This window comes from Aptenodytes patagonicus, chromosome W (assembly GCF_965638725.1).
Source record: "Aptenodytes patagonicus chromosome W, bAptPat1.pri.cur, whole genome shotgun sequence".
In the NCBI taxonomy this organism is placed as follows: domain Eukaryota; kingdom Metazoa; phylum Chordata; class Aves; order Sphenisciformes; family Spheniscidae; genus Aptenodytes; species Aptenodytes patagonicus.
Window position 1 is genome coordinate 19,085,517 of NC_134981.1, and position 15,829 is coordinate 19,101,345.

A 15,829-nucleotide genomic window follows, 5' to 3' on the forward strand; every position below is an offset into this window, starting at 1 on the left:
CCTGGGCAGAATCAAGCAAGACTACAAAGCTTTGGGGGGTGTGATTGAAAGGGATTGGTGCTCAAGTTATCTTTTCCTCAGCATTCTCCTGGAGAAACCGGCTGCTCATGGCTTGGACAGACGTACTGTTCGCTGGGTTACAAACTGGCTGGATGGTGGGGCCCAAAGAGTGGTGGTGAATGGAGTTAAATCCAGCTGGTGGTCGGTCACAAGTGGTGTTCCCCAGGGCTCGGTAATGGGGCCAGGTCTGTTTAATATGTTTATCAATGATCTGGATGAGGGGATCGAGTGCACCCTCAGGAAGTTTGCAGATGACACCAAGTTGGGCGGGAGTGTTGATCTGCTCGAGGGTAGGAAGGCTCTGCAGAGGGACCTGGACAGGCTGGATCGATGGGCCCAGGCCAACTGTATGAGGTTCAACAAGGCCAAGTGCCGGGTCCTGCACTTCGGCCACAACAACCCCATGCAATGCTATAGGCTTGGGGAAGAGTGGCTGGAAAGCTGCCTGGCGGAAAAGGACCTGGGGGTGTTGGTCGACAGCCGGCTGAACATGAGCTGGCAGTGTGCCCAGGTGGCCAAGAAGGCCAATGGCATCCTGGCCTGTGTCAGAAATAGTGTGGCCAGCAGGAGTAGGGAAGTGATTGTGCCCCTGTACTCGGCCCTGGTGAGGCCCCACCTCGAATACTGTGTTCAGTTTTGGGCCCCTCACTACAAGAAGGACGTTGAGGTGCTGGAGCGTGTCCAAAGAAGGGCAATGAAGCTGGTTTCGGGTCTAGAGCACACATCTTATGAGGAGCGGCTGAGGGAACTGGGGTTGTTTAGCCTGGAGAAAAGGAGGCTCAGGGGAGACCTCATGGCTCTCTACAACTACCTGAAAGGAGGTTGTAGCGAGGTGGGTGTCGGTCTCTTCTCCCAAGTAACTAGCGATAGGACGAGAGGAAATGGCCTCAAGTTGCGCCAGGGGAGGTTTAGATTGGACGTGAGGAAAAATTTCTTCACCTAAAGGGTTATCAAGCACTGGAGCAGGCTGCCCAGGGAAGTGGTTGAGTCCCCATCCCTGGAGGTATTTAAAAGACGTGTAGATGTGGCGCTTAGGGACATGGTTTAGTGGGCATGGTGGTGTTGGGTCGATGGTTGGACTCGATGATCTTAAGGGTCCTTTCCAACCTAAATGATTCTATGAAATAAAAACAACAAAAAAACATTCAAGTCTGGAGGTGGGCTTCTTTTTGGCAAACTAAAATTACTGTCGCAGTGGTGTGCAAATGTTTCTAGGAGCTGCTTTTCCAAAAAAAGTACTAGTAGTCCCTGGATTTCAACTGCAGTCCTTCTCAGAATTGTTGGTCATTCTCTCTTATCAAACCTAGGCATGTAAATCCAATAATGCAGTCAAAGTCCCACCTAACCACCTAGATGTTTAAGATGCAAAGACTTCCATACTTATAATAATAATAATATATATTTTATATATATAAAATATATTTTGCATGTATTATACTAATATATTATGGGAACTAGAATTCTAATGTCATTTGTGCCAAAAGCTGCTGGTAAGGTGGCAGGACTAAGCAGCTCAGTGTCCATCCTGTGCCAAATGCAATTCTCAGACAAAACATTCCCCCACTGCAGACCCCTGGGATGCCCTCTCAGCAACCATCCCCTGAGCGCACACGTAGTCATCACTGAGCACCTAAACAATATCGAAAAAGTCTATAGCAACACAACAGCTCAGTGGTTACAGCACTTGCACAGAAGGACCTTGGTTCTGTATCCTCCTCAGCCTCAAATCCTGATCTGTGGTTTCCCGGAAAAACATCCTAATGAAAAACATCCTAATGCAAATGTCAGTGCTCATCCCAAATCTAGAATCGCTTCCTGTACCAGGGTTCAGTTTTGAGTTCTATGGCTGGGGCATCCAGGTAAGGAATAAGATTCTTTTAGATTCTTTTTCCACCTTAAAATAGTACTTTCTACAATAAACTGCCACTGTGTAAAAACCTTGAAGAATTCCTCAGAATGGACCTATGAATCTGAGGAAAGTTTTCCTGGTGTTAAAACATTTGGAGGAGTAGACACCAAAAAAAGAGTTAATTTTCCAGTTTCCTCAATAAAATGCAATGCCATGATTTAGCACAAATAACAGGATACAAATGGCTTATTTCAGTCTGCTTCTGTCCCTCAGTGCAGAGCAGTTCATTGTACCTGAGATAATGGCTCTCACTGACATGGCTGTGTTGTTACTAGGCAACCAGAGATAAAATGCAGGGTTTAATGATTTTTATTTAATGCATTTTTATGAGAAAGTACACTTTTTTTTCCTCCCCAGTATTATTTGAGGTGGAAATGCTGTTTACACAGGGAGATATATTTAGCCATCCTCTGTAATCTGAACAAGAAAATTATTCAAACTGGATATTCAAACAGCCAGTCAATAAATATTTCTAAATATATTGACTATTACCACTATCAAACACATCGTGGCAGTGGCTGAGATCTCAAACCACTTCACCAGGGACAAGTATTCAGTAGGTTTCATAGCAGAGAATAACAATAGCAGGAATCTGACAGCAGCTTAGGGATGTTTGGGGCCATTATGGATGTTTATGTACTCCTCCATGGCAGAGAGCAAGAGCCTGATCCTAAATCACCCTTCACCTCTCCAGTGCTGCCATGACACCCACACCTGGCAAAGTCACACCAAGTTTTTTCCTGTGGCTTTGGGTTGCCTTGATTTTCTCCAAAAGAGAAGCGTCATCACCAGAGCTAGTCCTCCCAGTGGGGCTCTGCTCACACGAGCCTCTACAGGAAGATGCACATCTTAGGAAACAGCCTAATATCACAGCCCTTGCCCTAGCAGTCTAGGCACACATCCAGGAGGCCTCCCTGTAACTCCGAGCTGCTACACATTTCATTTCCTATCACACAATTCGATGGGTCTGTTGAGGGACCTGACAGCAGTGCCACTTGCTGAATTCAACAGACATGTCCTTCATACAACAGAGAGTGTTTGAAATGCTACCACATATATAAGACCACACAAGCCCTCAAGTTTCTTCACATGCCAAGCCCTTCCTCGACACCTTTACAAGGGCTTGTGGCTCATATATAACTTGTGAGCGCTGAGTTCCTTGTAGATTGGCTGATTTCCTCACTCGCTCGTCTTTGCAATAGGAGCACCTACACCATGGGAGCAAGAAAGTGTTTATAGATCTGAAAATCAACTGAAAGCTTCAGGCTGAGCGTGTGTGCAAGGGCTCAGGTCCAAACAAAGCTGCAGCTCTAACTGCATACTTAACTCCTGCAAGTTCTGCAAGATGAAGTGAGAAGTAGATGTAACAGATAGAGAACCATTTTAGAATGCAACACTGTAGAAGAACTAAAGAACAGATAAATTCCTGTATCATTTTGCTTTCACATATAGATAAAGCCAAACTAACTAATATTGCTGATACTGGATTATTTAACATTTTTCTCTGCAACAGTTACCTTCCAAATAACAGGAATCATGCAATTCAGTTAAAACTTCTTCTTGACCCTTAATACTGGTCATCTTTACGTAAAGTTATCTATGCCTCAGCATACATCCTTATTATCATGAATGTTATCAGGTTCTACTTCCTATCACTTAGAAAAACAAACAAAATGCATGTAACGGTCCAAAATATTTGTGCAGTTCAGTAAACACCTCCTGCATTTATTTAGAAGTTTACAATTAATGTATTTCTGATCCCAAAAAGGGTACTGAACAGCTACTTCTGACCATTTGCCTAGTCAAAATAAACAAGGCTGAGGCTCAGATACTTTAATCTGAAATTTGTTCTAGGGGAATTTTAAAATCAACCCTCAGCTGTGTGCCACAGACATAACTGGTAATGGTACAGCCTGACTTCTTCCTCCTTCAGAAGCCTCTCTACACACAGCCAACCTCATTCCTCACAACACGGGACAATTTTTAAGCAAGCAATAGCTATCAGTTTGTGGGTTTGTGATGAGGTGGGTGGGGGGGGGTTGTCTCTACTCCTATCCTCCACATCTGCAAATGCTGCCAAGTTCTCCCATCTATGAATTCTTACAAAAATTAAGTGTCTGTCTGTACTTCAGCTAAGAGAGGGTAAAATGCCACACTGTCTTAAACTAGAGAACAGCAGCTTTAATACATTAAAGAAAAATGTGCCTTCTACTGTGTATGCATCAGGAGATTTCACAGCCCCACAGGATAACTTAGAAGGACAGGTTAACAAATGCAATTGATTCCCAGTGCACTTCCCACTTGGATTTCCAGTAGTTTATATTTCCCTTGGTATGGATCTTGCTATGCCCAGTGCCATTCCATATTTTTATCAATGATCAGAAACCAAAATAAATCTGAGGAAAGATTGATGGAATAATAAATCCTAAGAAGGAAGCGGCAGTACCAGACACAACAGGTAAACTGGATCTATTCAAGCATAACATGTTTCATAACAAAACACAAAGTTAGACATCTGTGATCAAGAAATACCTGCCATACTTAGAGAATGCATGTTGGAAAACACTGATTACACTTTTCCTGAAGTATGCTGGAAAAGGATCAACAAGGTATAAGCAACTAAATCTGTAGCGCACACATACATGCACACACACCCCCCAACCACACACCCCCCGCCCCATGTAATAATCAGCAAAGAATATGGGTATGCAAACAGGGAAGCAGCAGGACCAAACAGAAGAGTAACTAGTTCTCAGGTGTCATTAGTGGCAGCAGTATTGCAATGCTGAAGACACTCCTGTTGGTCACATTTGTAAAGTTTCAGAAAAAAACAGAGCGAGAAGGAGATGAACATAAAAAGGATAGGAGAGCTGAATAAAATGTTTTACAGTTAGAATCAGACCTCAATCTGTTCATCATATTAACAGCACTGAGAAGTCACTCAGTGGGAAGGAAATGCCAGCTTCAGAAAGTTTTTTAATCTAGCAGAAGAGAGTAAAAGCACTGGATGGAACCTAAAGCCAAACTAATTGCAGTAAAAAGACATATTTATACCAGTGAGGGTGATTAACCATTGGAACAAGCACAGACAGAAGGATGGGTTTTCCATATTTCTTGTTTTGTTCACATCAAGGCAGGATAACTTTCTGATGAAACCTATCTTCCAAAATGCAAGTTATACTTTGATTGAATGTACTTACTGAGCTTAATAGAGACATAAGTGAATGGCCTAGTACCCATCCTTCTAACCTAAAGTTTAACAAATGAAGTTCTGTTCCTGGAAAAGAGATTGCTTCTAAAAGACTGGATAAAACTAGATGTATACAAATAAGCAGAAAAGGGAAATAAATAACCCATCAGAGTAGCTACTAGGAACAACTCTCTCTTTCTATGTATTTACAGCATTCATTTTAAAGGAAAAATTTCAGCAACTAAAGAATCAGAAACACAGAGGGTTGTGCCTCTAATTTTTGCTAGTTACCTGCCTCAGCTTGGTGCTTCATGCTAGACAAGCAGATGTTGGCAGCATAAGTCTGGTTGCATAACAGGTACAAAGCTCCAAGTTGAAACTTGGGATGGGAGCACCAGACTAAGAAACTACAATCCTGCAAATCCCAATTAATCACTGCATGACTCTGAAGACAAGTCTGACCTGTAGCTAGTGGTGATGAAAAGGAGCAGGGATGGCTTCAAATCTCTACTCCTAGGACTGTCTGCTTAAATTAAGTTAAATGGTCAGTTAAATGACAGCTGCTATACTGGACAGGCTGGAACTCCAGTATGTACTCGAGTCGAAGGGACTGTGACCTGTGGATGAGTCCATGCGGGAGCAGGACGCCCCAAAGCGTCTGTGGCCGTGGATAAGCCCATGCCAGAGCAGGTACATCTCGAAGCGTCTGTGGCCGCGGTTACATTTGTGCTACAGCAGGTTTACTTCTGAAGGGACTGTGGCTGCGAGTAAGGCCACGCTGGAGCAGGTATATCTCTGAAGACATTGTGGCCCATGGAGAACGCCGTGCTGGAACAGGTGCATCTCAAAGTGACTGTGGATAAGTCTATGCTGCAGCAGGTGTACCCCTGGAGAGACTGTGGCTCATAGATAAGGCTCTACTTGGAGCAGGTACTACCCTAAGGGACTGCAGTCTGTGGATAAGTCCAAGCCGGAGCAGGGGCAAGGGGAGGAGTTCATTGCAATGTTAAACCCTATGGTTTGATCCGAAGGGACGAGGGGTGGAGATTGTAATGGAAATACCTTTAAATTGTTGTAACCCATGATTTGAGTTGCATGTTATAGGAATTACTATAGCAGGAACCCCTTGTTGCTAGCCAGGCTAGGAGCAAGGGGAGGAGTTCATTGCAATGTTAAACCCTATAACCTGGCCCAAAGGGACCAGGGGTGGAGATTGTAAGGGAAACACCTTTAAATTGTTGTAACCCATGATTTGAGTTGCATGTTATAGAAATTACTATAGCAGGAACCACCCGAACCAGTGGAGGACAAGCCTTACAAGAAGCAGTGCAAGTGCAGCAGTGACCTGACCTGAGCTGGCTTTGGTACCCAGTAACTCCACGCAACACACCACCTCTCCCGTCCTGAGTGACCACCATCACAGATGGAGCCCGAAGTCACGGACTAAATGAACTCAATGGATATTTCATGGACATTTCTGGACATTTTACAGACATTCCACAAGGGTGGTCCATAGACTAAGGGAATGATATCTGTGTGTTATATCAAAGGATGGAAAGCGGGGTGGGTGGTTAATGAAGTTGCACTAGAAAATATGGGACTTGAGCATGACGTAGATGGTATAGAATAAGGGGTGGATACTGTCCTGGTTTCGGCAGGGATAGAGTTAATTTCCTTCCTAGTAGCTGGTACAGTGCTGTGTTTTGGATTTAGGGTGAGAACAATGTTGATAACACACCGAAGTTTTAGTTGTTGCTAGGTAATGCTTACACTAGCCAAGGACTTTTCAGCTTCCCATGCTCTGCCGACTGAGAAGGCTGCAGGCGCACAAGAAGCTGGGAGGGGGCACAGCCAGGACAGCTGACCCAAACTGGCCAAAGGGATATTCCATACCATGTGACGTCATGCTCAGTATATAAAGCTGGGGGAAGAAGAAGGAAGGGGGGGACGTTTGGAGTGATGGCGTTTGTCTTCCCAAGTAACCGTTACGCGTGATGGAGCCCTGCTTTCCTGGAGATGGCTGAACACCTGCCTGCCGATGGGAAGTAGTGAATGAATTCCTTGGTTTGCTTTGCTTGCGTGCGCGGCTTTTGCTTTCCCTATTAAACTGTCTTTATCTCAACCCACGAGTTTTCTCACTTTTACCCTTCCGATTCTCTCCCCCATCCCATTGTGGGGGGAGTGAGCGAGCGGCTGCGTGGTGCTCAGTTGCCGACTGAGGTTAAACCACGACAGGGTGAAAAACAGAAACAGAGCTAGGAACAGGTGTCAGAACTCAGAAATCCCTGCTGCCAAGCGAGTATCCGAATTACTAGCCTACAGAATCTTTTTTCTTCTCCATGTAAGTGGGATTGAGAATTTCACCCTTCAGCCTTGAACAATGTTAGCTAAGGAGTCAGACAAAACTCTTTTCAGTTGCCTCAGTTCCCTAGTGATTAGCTCTAGACAGCTGCAGGCTGATGATGCTCGGTACTGAGGATGTACTAGATGCCATAGTGAGATATCTCCTTCTGATTCCCTGGGTTTGAACTCTTAAATCCAAACACAACATTCTGAATTCCACTTTGGAAAAAAGACACTTTGAAGTTAAGCCAATGAAGCACTGCATTTGGCTCGAAATATCTATTTGTCGTAAATCTCTGCTTATGCCTCTTCGCCCATTACTTTGTCCATAAAAAACTAGAGTTGTAAAGTAATATTAATGTGCCATCTTGCATAAAGCATGTCAGTTTTTAAATGGTATTGAAAATACAACAAGACTCATGGTGGACGCAGTTCACAGCAGATCTACCAAAGATTGTTAAGTGGAATTATAGCAAGAAGGATGTCACATAATTGCTGCTCACTGACAAGAAAATTCTCCCTATCACACGTGGATAGAAGAGCAGAGAGAATGAGATGGAATGTAGGTGGAAGGCACTTAAATTCTCTAAACGCCAGACTGTGAACAAAGTATGAAGGGCAAGTGACTAGAAGGAAAGGGAATTAAGGATTCTATATTTCATTTTTAAATGGAAAAATGTTTTAAGCCTTTCTTGAAAACCAATTGTGAAAATTCATGTACTGTTCCTGAATTGTCACTGTAAGTCATGTGACAAATTCTATGGTATTTTTGCCACAGTTCTGTAAAACACAAAGAAATAATTCAAGTTTCCAAATGTATTATCCAGAGATGTTTATATAACAAATATATTTTCCAGATAAGTTTTTACCAACCACCACCCCCCCCAAAACAACAAAACCAAAACCTGAAGAAACACAAGCCTCTTCCATTTAGAATTTACTAGAAATGGTCTAGAAGAGTTTGTCTTGATCTTACTATCAAACCATATTTAGCTTTTATTAGGCATATAAACACCCTCTCCTTATCAGGGAGTGAGGAAAAAGCTAATAGAGCAGTCTATCTTTTAGATATTACTATGCTTTAGCAACTCTCCAGTCACCAATATATTTCCAGTGTAGGCTGCTCCATGTTTTTAAACATTATAGTTTTAGACAACAAGGAAAAAGGGCAAAAAGATTGGAAGAAACTTCTAGATCGTCTAGTCCATCCTCTTTCTCAAGGCATAACCAAATGTCTGTATCTCATTCTGGACTGATATTTATATATTTTATTTTTAGAGACCTCAACTATGATAGCTCCATGACTTGCCCAATCTATGTTGTTATGTACTTATCCTTATTATCAGGAAGCTTTGCATATGGTCTTATGTGAATCTTTTCAAGCGCAGCCTAAGCCTATTGTTTCTTCTTTCATCCACATATTCTTTTATTTAACAAACTTGAAGCCTGTTGCTGTGTTTCCCTTTCAAAGACTGATCACAGCAAACACAAAGTCCTGGCCAGGATCAGATGAACAGTAATAAACTGAGGAACCATGGTGAACTAATCACTAAAACGGAGCACAGTATTAGGAGTAGCCAATTCAAGGAGACAGGTGTCGTGGTTTAACCTCAGTCAGCAACTGAGCACCACGCAGCTGCTCGCTCACTCCCCCCACAATGGGATGGGGGAGAGAATCGGAAGGGTAAAAGTGAGAAAACTCGTGGGTTGAGATAAAGACAGTTTAATAGGTAAAGCAAAAGCCGCGCACACCAGCAAAGCAAACCAAGGAATTCATTCACTACTTCCCATCGGCAGGCAGGTGTTCAGCCATCTCCAGGAAAGCAGGGCTCCATCACGCGTAACGGTTACTTGGGAAGACAAACGCCATAACTCCAAACGTCCCCCCCTTCCTTCTTCTTCCCCCAGCTTTATATACTGAGCATGATGTCACATGGTATGGAATATCCCTTTGGCCAGTTTGGGTCAGCTGTCCTGGCTGTGCCCCCTCCCAGCTTCTTGTGCACCTCCAGCCTTCTCAGTCAGTAGAGCATGGGAAGCTGAAAAGTCCTTGACTAGGGTAAACACTACCTAGCAACAACTAAAACATCAGTGTGTTATCAACATTGTTCTCACCCTAAATCCAAAACACAGCACTGTACCAGCTACTAGGAAGGAAATTAACTCTATCCCTGCCGAAACCAGGACAACAGGTTAGATCACTGTCTCTGGTATGAAATCCATTCTACAAGTCAAGAAAAGGAGAATTCTGTCCTCAGAATGCCATGCAAACCAAAGGAGTTTGTTGACTACAGGGGGATAGGACTTACTATGCTTCAATTCCCTACCTCCACCACAGTTGTCTTGGCAGCTTTGCACATAGGTTGGTTGAAGTTTCTTGCAGTTTTCCTGCAAAAGAAAAGAAAAATAATAAATATTAAAAGCTGTAAAAGTACAAGGAAAGACTTTTCAGACATAAGCTACTACAAGTATCTCTGTAATATAAACATCACAAATCTTTTTACCACATAGCTAGAGGACTAATAAAAAATAGGAAGGAGGAAAAAGTATTATGGAATTGTGTAAGGTGCATATGAAATTAAATCATATTTTGCTACATTAGAAAGTATTTATTACAGCTCTTTTGACTTTTTCATCAGCATGTTGTTTGATTGAAATTGGATGTGCTACTGATATCTTCATTTATCAGATACAAGAGTAGCAGCAAGCTGGGCTGTATACAATGTACCTTCTCATTATTTCACTGCACAAAGAATGAAATTAATCTCCACAGCCAGCACAGGGCCTAACAACCTCTTAAGTCCCACATATGCCTTCATAATTCAGACTAGGAAGCTATATGGACTTGGGCTAGCACTTTGCACAGTAGCAAATTTAATCCAATTCACTTGATTAAAAAAGCTGTGCCAGTTTTGGTACTCACTCTGCATTCATCCTAAGTATTTCCATGCAGTATTTCTGTAACAAGGAAAAAGAACCTCTAGGGAATAAAAGTAACACGACATGTATAACCATGCTGGGATCTGCACCCAGATCCTAGTAGGCACAAGGAAAAACAAGTGACCTGTGTCAGACCCTCTCTGTATTTTCCAGAAAGCAAACAAAACTGTGGGGCATAATATTTAAGAAAAATGATGTATATTTTGGTGGGTTTCCACTGATAGCTTCTCAGCATTTTTCTCTTACAAAGTAGAAGCCTTGAAAATTTTTCATTAAAATGCATGAAACTAGTGTTCAAAACAAGTCAAACCCTCCTTTTTTTCCCCTGTCCACAGAAGCATTTTTTTTTCTGACTATCCTTATTTCGCAAGGTCTTCTCCTTTCTTCACCCTTTTGCCTGATGACCATGCCTAGCGCTCTAACCATGCTGAACCTTGGGATGCTGCTGCCACTTCGTGGCTTTGGGGGAGGTAGGGAACTGAAATGGCCAAGTCCTGAGACTAACGTACCATGCAGTTTTAAGCTGATTACTAGTGCACAGACCTACAGAATCAAAGCTATACCCCCAAGGCACATATCTTGTGCAATCCTGTTTTATCCAGCTGTGAAGCCTCTAACAGAGGCTACAGAAGGGGCAATATATTTTCTCCATGGGTCTTCAACTGGGCTGTGTAAATACAAAAGCACATAAGAAGAGGAAAGCATTAAAAAAGACTTGAATTTATATTCTTCTCTTAGGGCATGAATACAATACTAGCTAGTAGTGATTTAGGGAAAAATACCCTAAACTAGGTAGAGTAGAAAATGTGAAGAAAAATAAAGTTACAAAAGATGAATTAAAATAGCAGGGGAACGGATACAGATGGGGGAAGGCAGATGTGGAAACAAAGAATTCAGTATTTCATCCCAAGAGACTACTTTTCTGAGCCAAAGACTTTCTCAAGATCGTAGTGGCTGGTCTGCCAGTAAAAGAAGCTGATATAAAATTATTTTCACATAGGGGAAAAAGTTACAAGAAGAAAACATTTCAATGTCAAACTAAGAAAAATTAATGGGTTTGATTCTGACCCTATTTACAAAAGCTTATGCAATTTAGAATGTTCTTGGGTTAGTAAAACTGTTTCAGAAGAAGCAGTCTTTTACAAGATCAAAGGTCTTATTTCTAAAGAACACATCAATCCAGAAGAAGAAAAAACAGAAATACTACACTTATTTTCCAACACAGAATAGGGTTCAGGTTTTTGGAGTTTGAAATCCAGAAACTAGCTAGCCAAGTCTGCCTTTTTATTTTAAGATAGCTTTCTGGACATCTAGATTCAGCAACATATACAAAGTCCATTGTTCCAATGGTTGATTCCTAAACTGATCCAAAGGCATGACAACGGCTTTTCTCCCAAAGGCAAAAGATAGCGAAGTAGTTCATAGTACACTAAAACTACTTTGGGAAACAGTCCTGAAGGGCAAAGGGGTCCAGGAAGGCTGGACGTTCTTCAGGAAGGAAGTCTTAAAGGCGCAGGAGCAGGCTGTCCCCATACGCCGTAAGAAGAATGGGCGGGGAAGACGACCGGCCTGGCTGAACGGGGAGCTCTTGCTGGGACTCAGGAAAAAAAGGAGAGTTTACCACTTGTGGAAGAAGGGGCAGGCGACTCAAGAAGAGTACAAGGATCTCGTTAGGTCATGCAGAGAGGAAATGAGAAAGGCAAAAGCCCAGCTAGAACGCAATCTGGCCGCTGTCGTTAGAGACAACAAAAAAAGTTTTTACAAATATATTAATGACAAGAAGAGAGCCAAGGAGAATCTCCATCCTTTATTGGATGCGGGGGGGAACATTGTCACTGAGGATGAGGAAAAGGCTGAGGTACTCAATGCCTTCTTTGCCTCAGTCTTTAATAGTCAGACCAGTTATTCTCAGGGTACTCAGCCCCCTGAGCTGGAAGACAGGGACGGCGAGCAGGATGAACCCCCCATAATCCAAGAGGAAGCAGTTAATGACCTGCTACGCCACCTGGATGCTCACAAGACTATGGGGCCAGATGGGATCCACCCGAGAGTGCTGAGGGAGCTGGCGGAGGTGCTCGCCAAGCCACTCTCCATCATTTATCAGCAGTCCTGGTTAACGGGGGAGGTCCCGGACGACTGGAGGCTTGCCAATGTGATGCCCATCTACAAGAAGGGCCGGAAGGAGGATCCGGGGAACTACAGGCCTGTCAGCCTGACCTCGGTGCCGGGGAAGATTATGGAGCGGTTCATCTTGAGGGCGCTCACAAGGCATGAGCGGGACAACCAGGGGATCAGGCCCAGCCAGCATGGGTTCATGAGAGGCAGGTCCTGCTTGACCAACCTGATCTCCTTCTATGACCAGGTGACCTGCCTAGTGGATGAGGGAAAGGCTGTGGATGTGGTCTACCTGGACTTCAGTAAGGCCTTTGACACCGTCTCCCACAGCATTCTCCTAGGGAAGCTGGTGGCTCACGGCTTAGACAGGTGTACTCTGCGCTGGGTCAAAAACTGGCTGGACGGCTGGGTCCAGAGAGTTGTGGTGAATGGAGTGAAATCCAGTTGGCGGCCGGTCACGAGCGGTGTTCCCCAGGGCTCAGTTTTGGGGCCGGTCTTGTTCAATATCTTTATCAATGATCTGGACGAGGGGATTGAGTGCACCCTCAGGAAGTTTGCAGACGACACCAAGTTGGGTGGGAGTGTTGATCTGCTCGAGGGTAGGAAGGCTCTGCAGAGGGACCTGGACAGGCTGGATCGATGGGCTGAGGCCAACTGTATGAGGTTCAACAAGGCCAAGTGCCAGGCCCTGCACTTGGGCCACAACAACCCCATGCAGCGCTACAGGCTTGGGGAAGAGTGGCTGGAAAGCTGCCCGGCGGAAAAGGACCTGGGGGTGCTGGTTGACAGCCGGCTGAACATGAACCGGCAGTGTGCCCAGGCAGCCAAGAAGGCCAATGGCATCCTGGCCTGTATCAGAAATAGTGTGGCCAGCAGGAGTAGGGAAGTGATCGTGCCCCTGTACTCGGCACTGGTGAGGCCGCACCTCAAATACTGTGTTCAGTTTTGGGCCCCTCACTACAAGAAGGACGTTGAGGTGTTAGAGTGTGTCCAGAGAAGGGCAACGAAGCTGGTGAAGGGTCCGGAGAACAAGTCTTATGAGGAGCGGCTGAGGGAACTGGGGTTGTTTAGCCTGGAGAAAAGGAGGCTGAGGGGAGACCTCATGGCGCTCTACAACTACCTGCAAGGAGGTTGTAGCGAGGTGGGTGTTGGTCTCTTCTCCCAAGTAACTAGCGATAGGACGAGAGGAAATGGCCTCAAGTTGCGCCAGGGGAGGTTTAGATTGGACATGAGGAAGAATTTCTTTACTGAGAGTGGTGAAACATTGGAACAGGCTGCCCAGGGAAGTGGTTGAGTCCCCATCCCTGGAGGTATTTAAAAGACGCGTAGATGTGGCGCTTAGGGACATGGTTTAGTGGGCATGGTGGTGTTGGGTTGACGGTTGGACTCGATGATCTTAGAGGTCTTTTCCAACCTTAATGATTCTATGATTCTATGATTCTAAGGTTAGGAGTATACTCAAATACTACTTGAGAGCAATTTAAAATTTCTGAGAGGGGTAGAAAGTATGACAAAAGTGTATCAGAAGTCAGTTTTCTAGTCCTGTAAAAGAACTGAGCTTTTATAAAATGCAGTGGCACTCAAAATGGATTTGGAGAATGGATTTGATCAAATCATGTTAGTGATGTTATTAGCCCCCCCAAAAGACTGAGGAGAGTAAGAAAGACTTTTCCACAAATGTTAAAAGGTAGAAGAAAAATGTTATCAAAATTACAAGCTCTTTAATAAACAAGACATTCCTTCAAATGGTAAAATATCATAATGACATATTCAGCAAGAAAATGAAGGGGGGGGGGAGACTAAGAGAATTATTAGATACTGAAAATAGCCATGTATAAAATACACAAAATCCATGGGGGGAAAAAGTTACCTATACCCCAGAGATGTTCTTGAGGTAGAGTTTAATGCCTACTGCAGCCTAATTGGAACATACAGCATTAGCCCCATCCAGTTTTTTCAAGTACAGTTATGGCACTGAGAAATCTCTTCCCCTCTCCAAATTCTACACCCAATTTCAATATGAAGCCCCTGTTTCTCACTTGGAAACCACACTGTTTTTATTTCTTTGCAATTTCAAATACTCATACTAAATTGCATTTCAACTGTTGGCATATGTGTTTCCTGAAAGTTTGTGTCAACTCCCTGTTTAACAGGAAAATGTCCCATCTCTTCTAATGCTAAAGCTTCATGTACAGCTGCAGGGCTGCTTACTCCATACTACAGTACATAAGGAGCACCTGCCCTGCTAATAGGAGGTTGTTCTCAACCCGTACTGTGCATTGCAGTGGCCTGGTACAAGATTTTGTTTGAATACACAGCGAACCTGCTCAGAGAACTGTCAAGTGAAGAGTAATTCAGCAAGGAAGGTTTTCACCTGGATCAGTTCTTGATGCTAAGTCACCCTAAAGCTGCAAATACTTTACTAACACATCACAGGGGACAGGAGTGAGCCATGGGAGGAAAACTAATGTGTCTGGTATCACAGCCATCCCATTAATCCAACATACCAAGGTTAAACTTGGCCAGGAGGCACTTAAGCTACTGTTTATCTTGGAAATATGCAAGAAATTCAGTTTTCAAAGCAGAAGGCTTCCTAATAACAAATTGACATCTTATCTCTCTTGACTGGCTGGCAATAGCGCCATCTGTGTTGTATTTGATAGGTGCACCCCCTTCCTGCACCAGCGTCCCATAGTCAGTACTGGTATAAAACGCTGGGATTCCTGCTCCTCCTACTCTAATACGTTCAGCGAGCGTACCCTATGGGAAAACACATTCAAGAGGTAGTCATTTGGAAATAACAAATCAAACTTTGGTGAATGGCTTGCATGAACTTACTTTTATATCCTGTCATCCTGAAAAAGCTCCAGGTTTTAGGTTTTTTTTTTTTTCCATCTTAGGAAAACAAATCATAGAATCATAGAATCATTGAGGTTGGAAAAGACCTCTAAGATCATCGAGTCCAACCGTCGACCCAACACCACCATGTCCATTAAACCATGTCCCTAAGCGCCTCATCTACTCGTCTTTTAAATACCTCCAGGGATGGGGACTCAACCACTTCCCTGGGCAGCCTGTTCCAATGTTTAACCACTCTTTCAGTAAAGAAATTTTTCCTTACATCCAATCTAAACCTCCCCTGGCGCAACTTGAGGCCATTTCCTCTTGTCCTATCGCTTGTTACTTGGGAGAAGAGACCGACACCCACCTCGCTACAACCTCCTTTCAGGTAGTTGTAGAGCGCCATGAGGTCTCCCCTCAGCCTCCTTTTC

General features: G+C 43.8%; 1 protein-coding gene across 1 annotated transcript in view; it reads right to left on the reverse strand.

Moving 5' to 3' along the window:
* The window catches only part of LOC143172181 (succinyl-CoA:3-ketoacid coenzyme A transferase 1, mitochondrial-like), a 92,952-nt gene that overhangs the window by 47,458 nt on the left and 29,665 nt on the right, over positions 1-15,829 (reverse strand). The window contains exons 5-6 of the mRNA XM_076361432.1: positions 15,159-15,317; positions 9,830-9,925 (exon numbers count right to left, since the gene is read on the reverse strand). Coding sequence (XP_076217547.1) covers positions 9,830-9,925; positions 15,159-15,317 — 255 coding nt within the window. The remainder of the gene's footprint in view (positions 1-9,829; positions 9,926-15,158; positions 15,318-15,829) is intronic.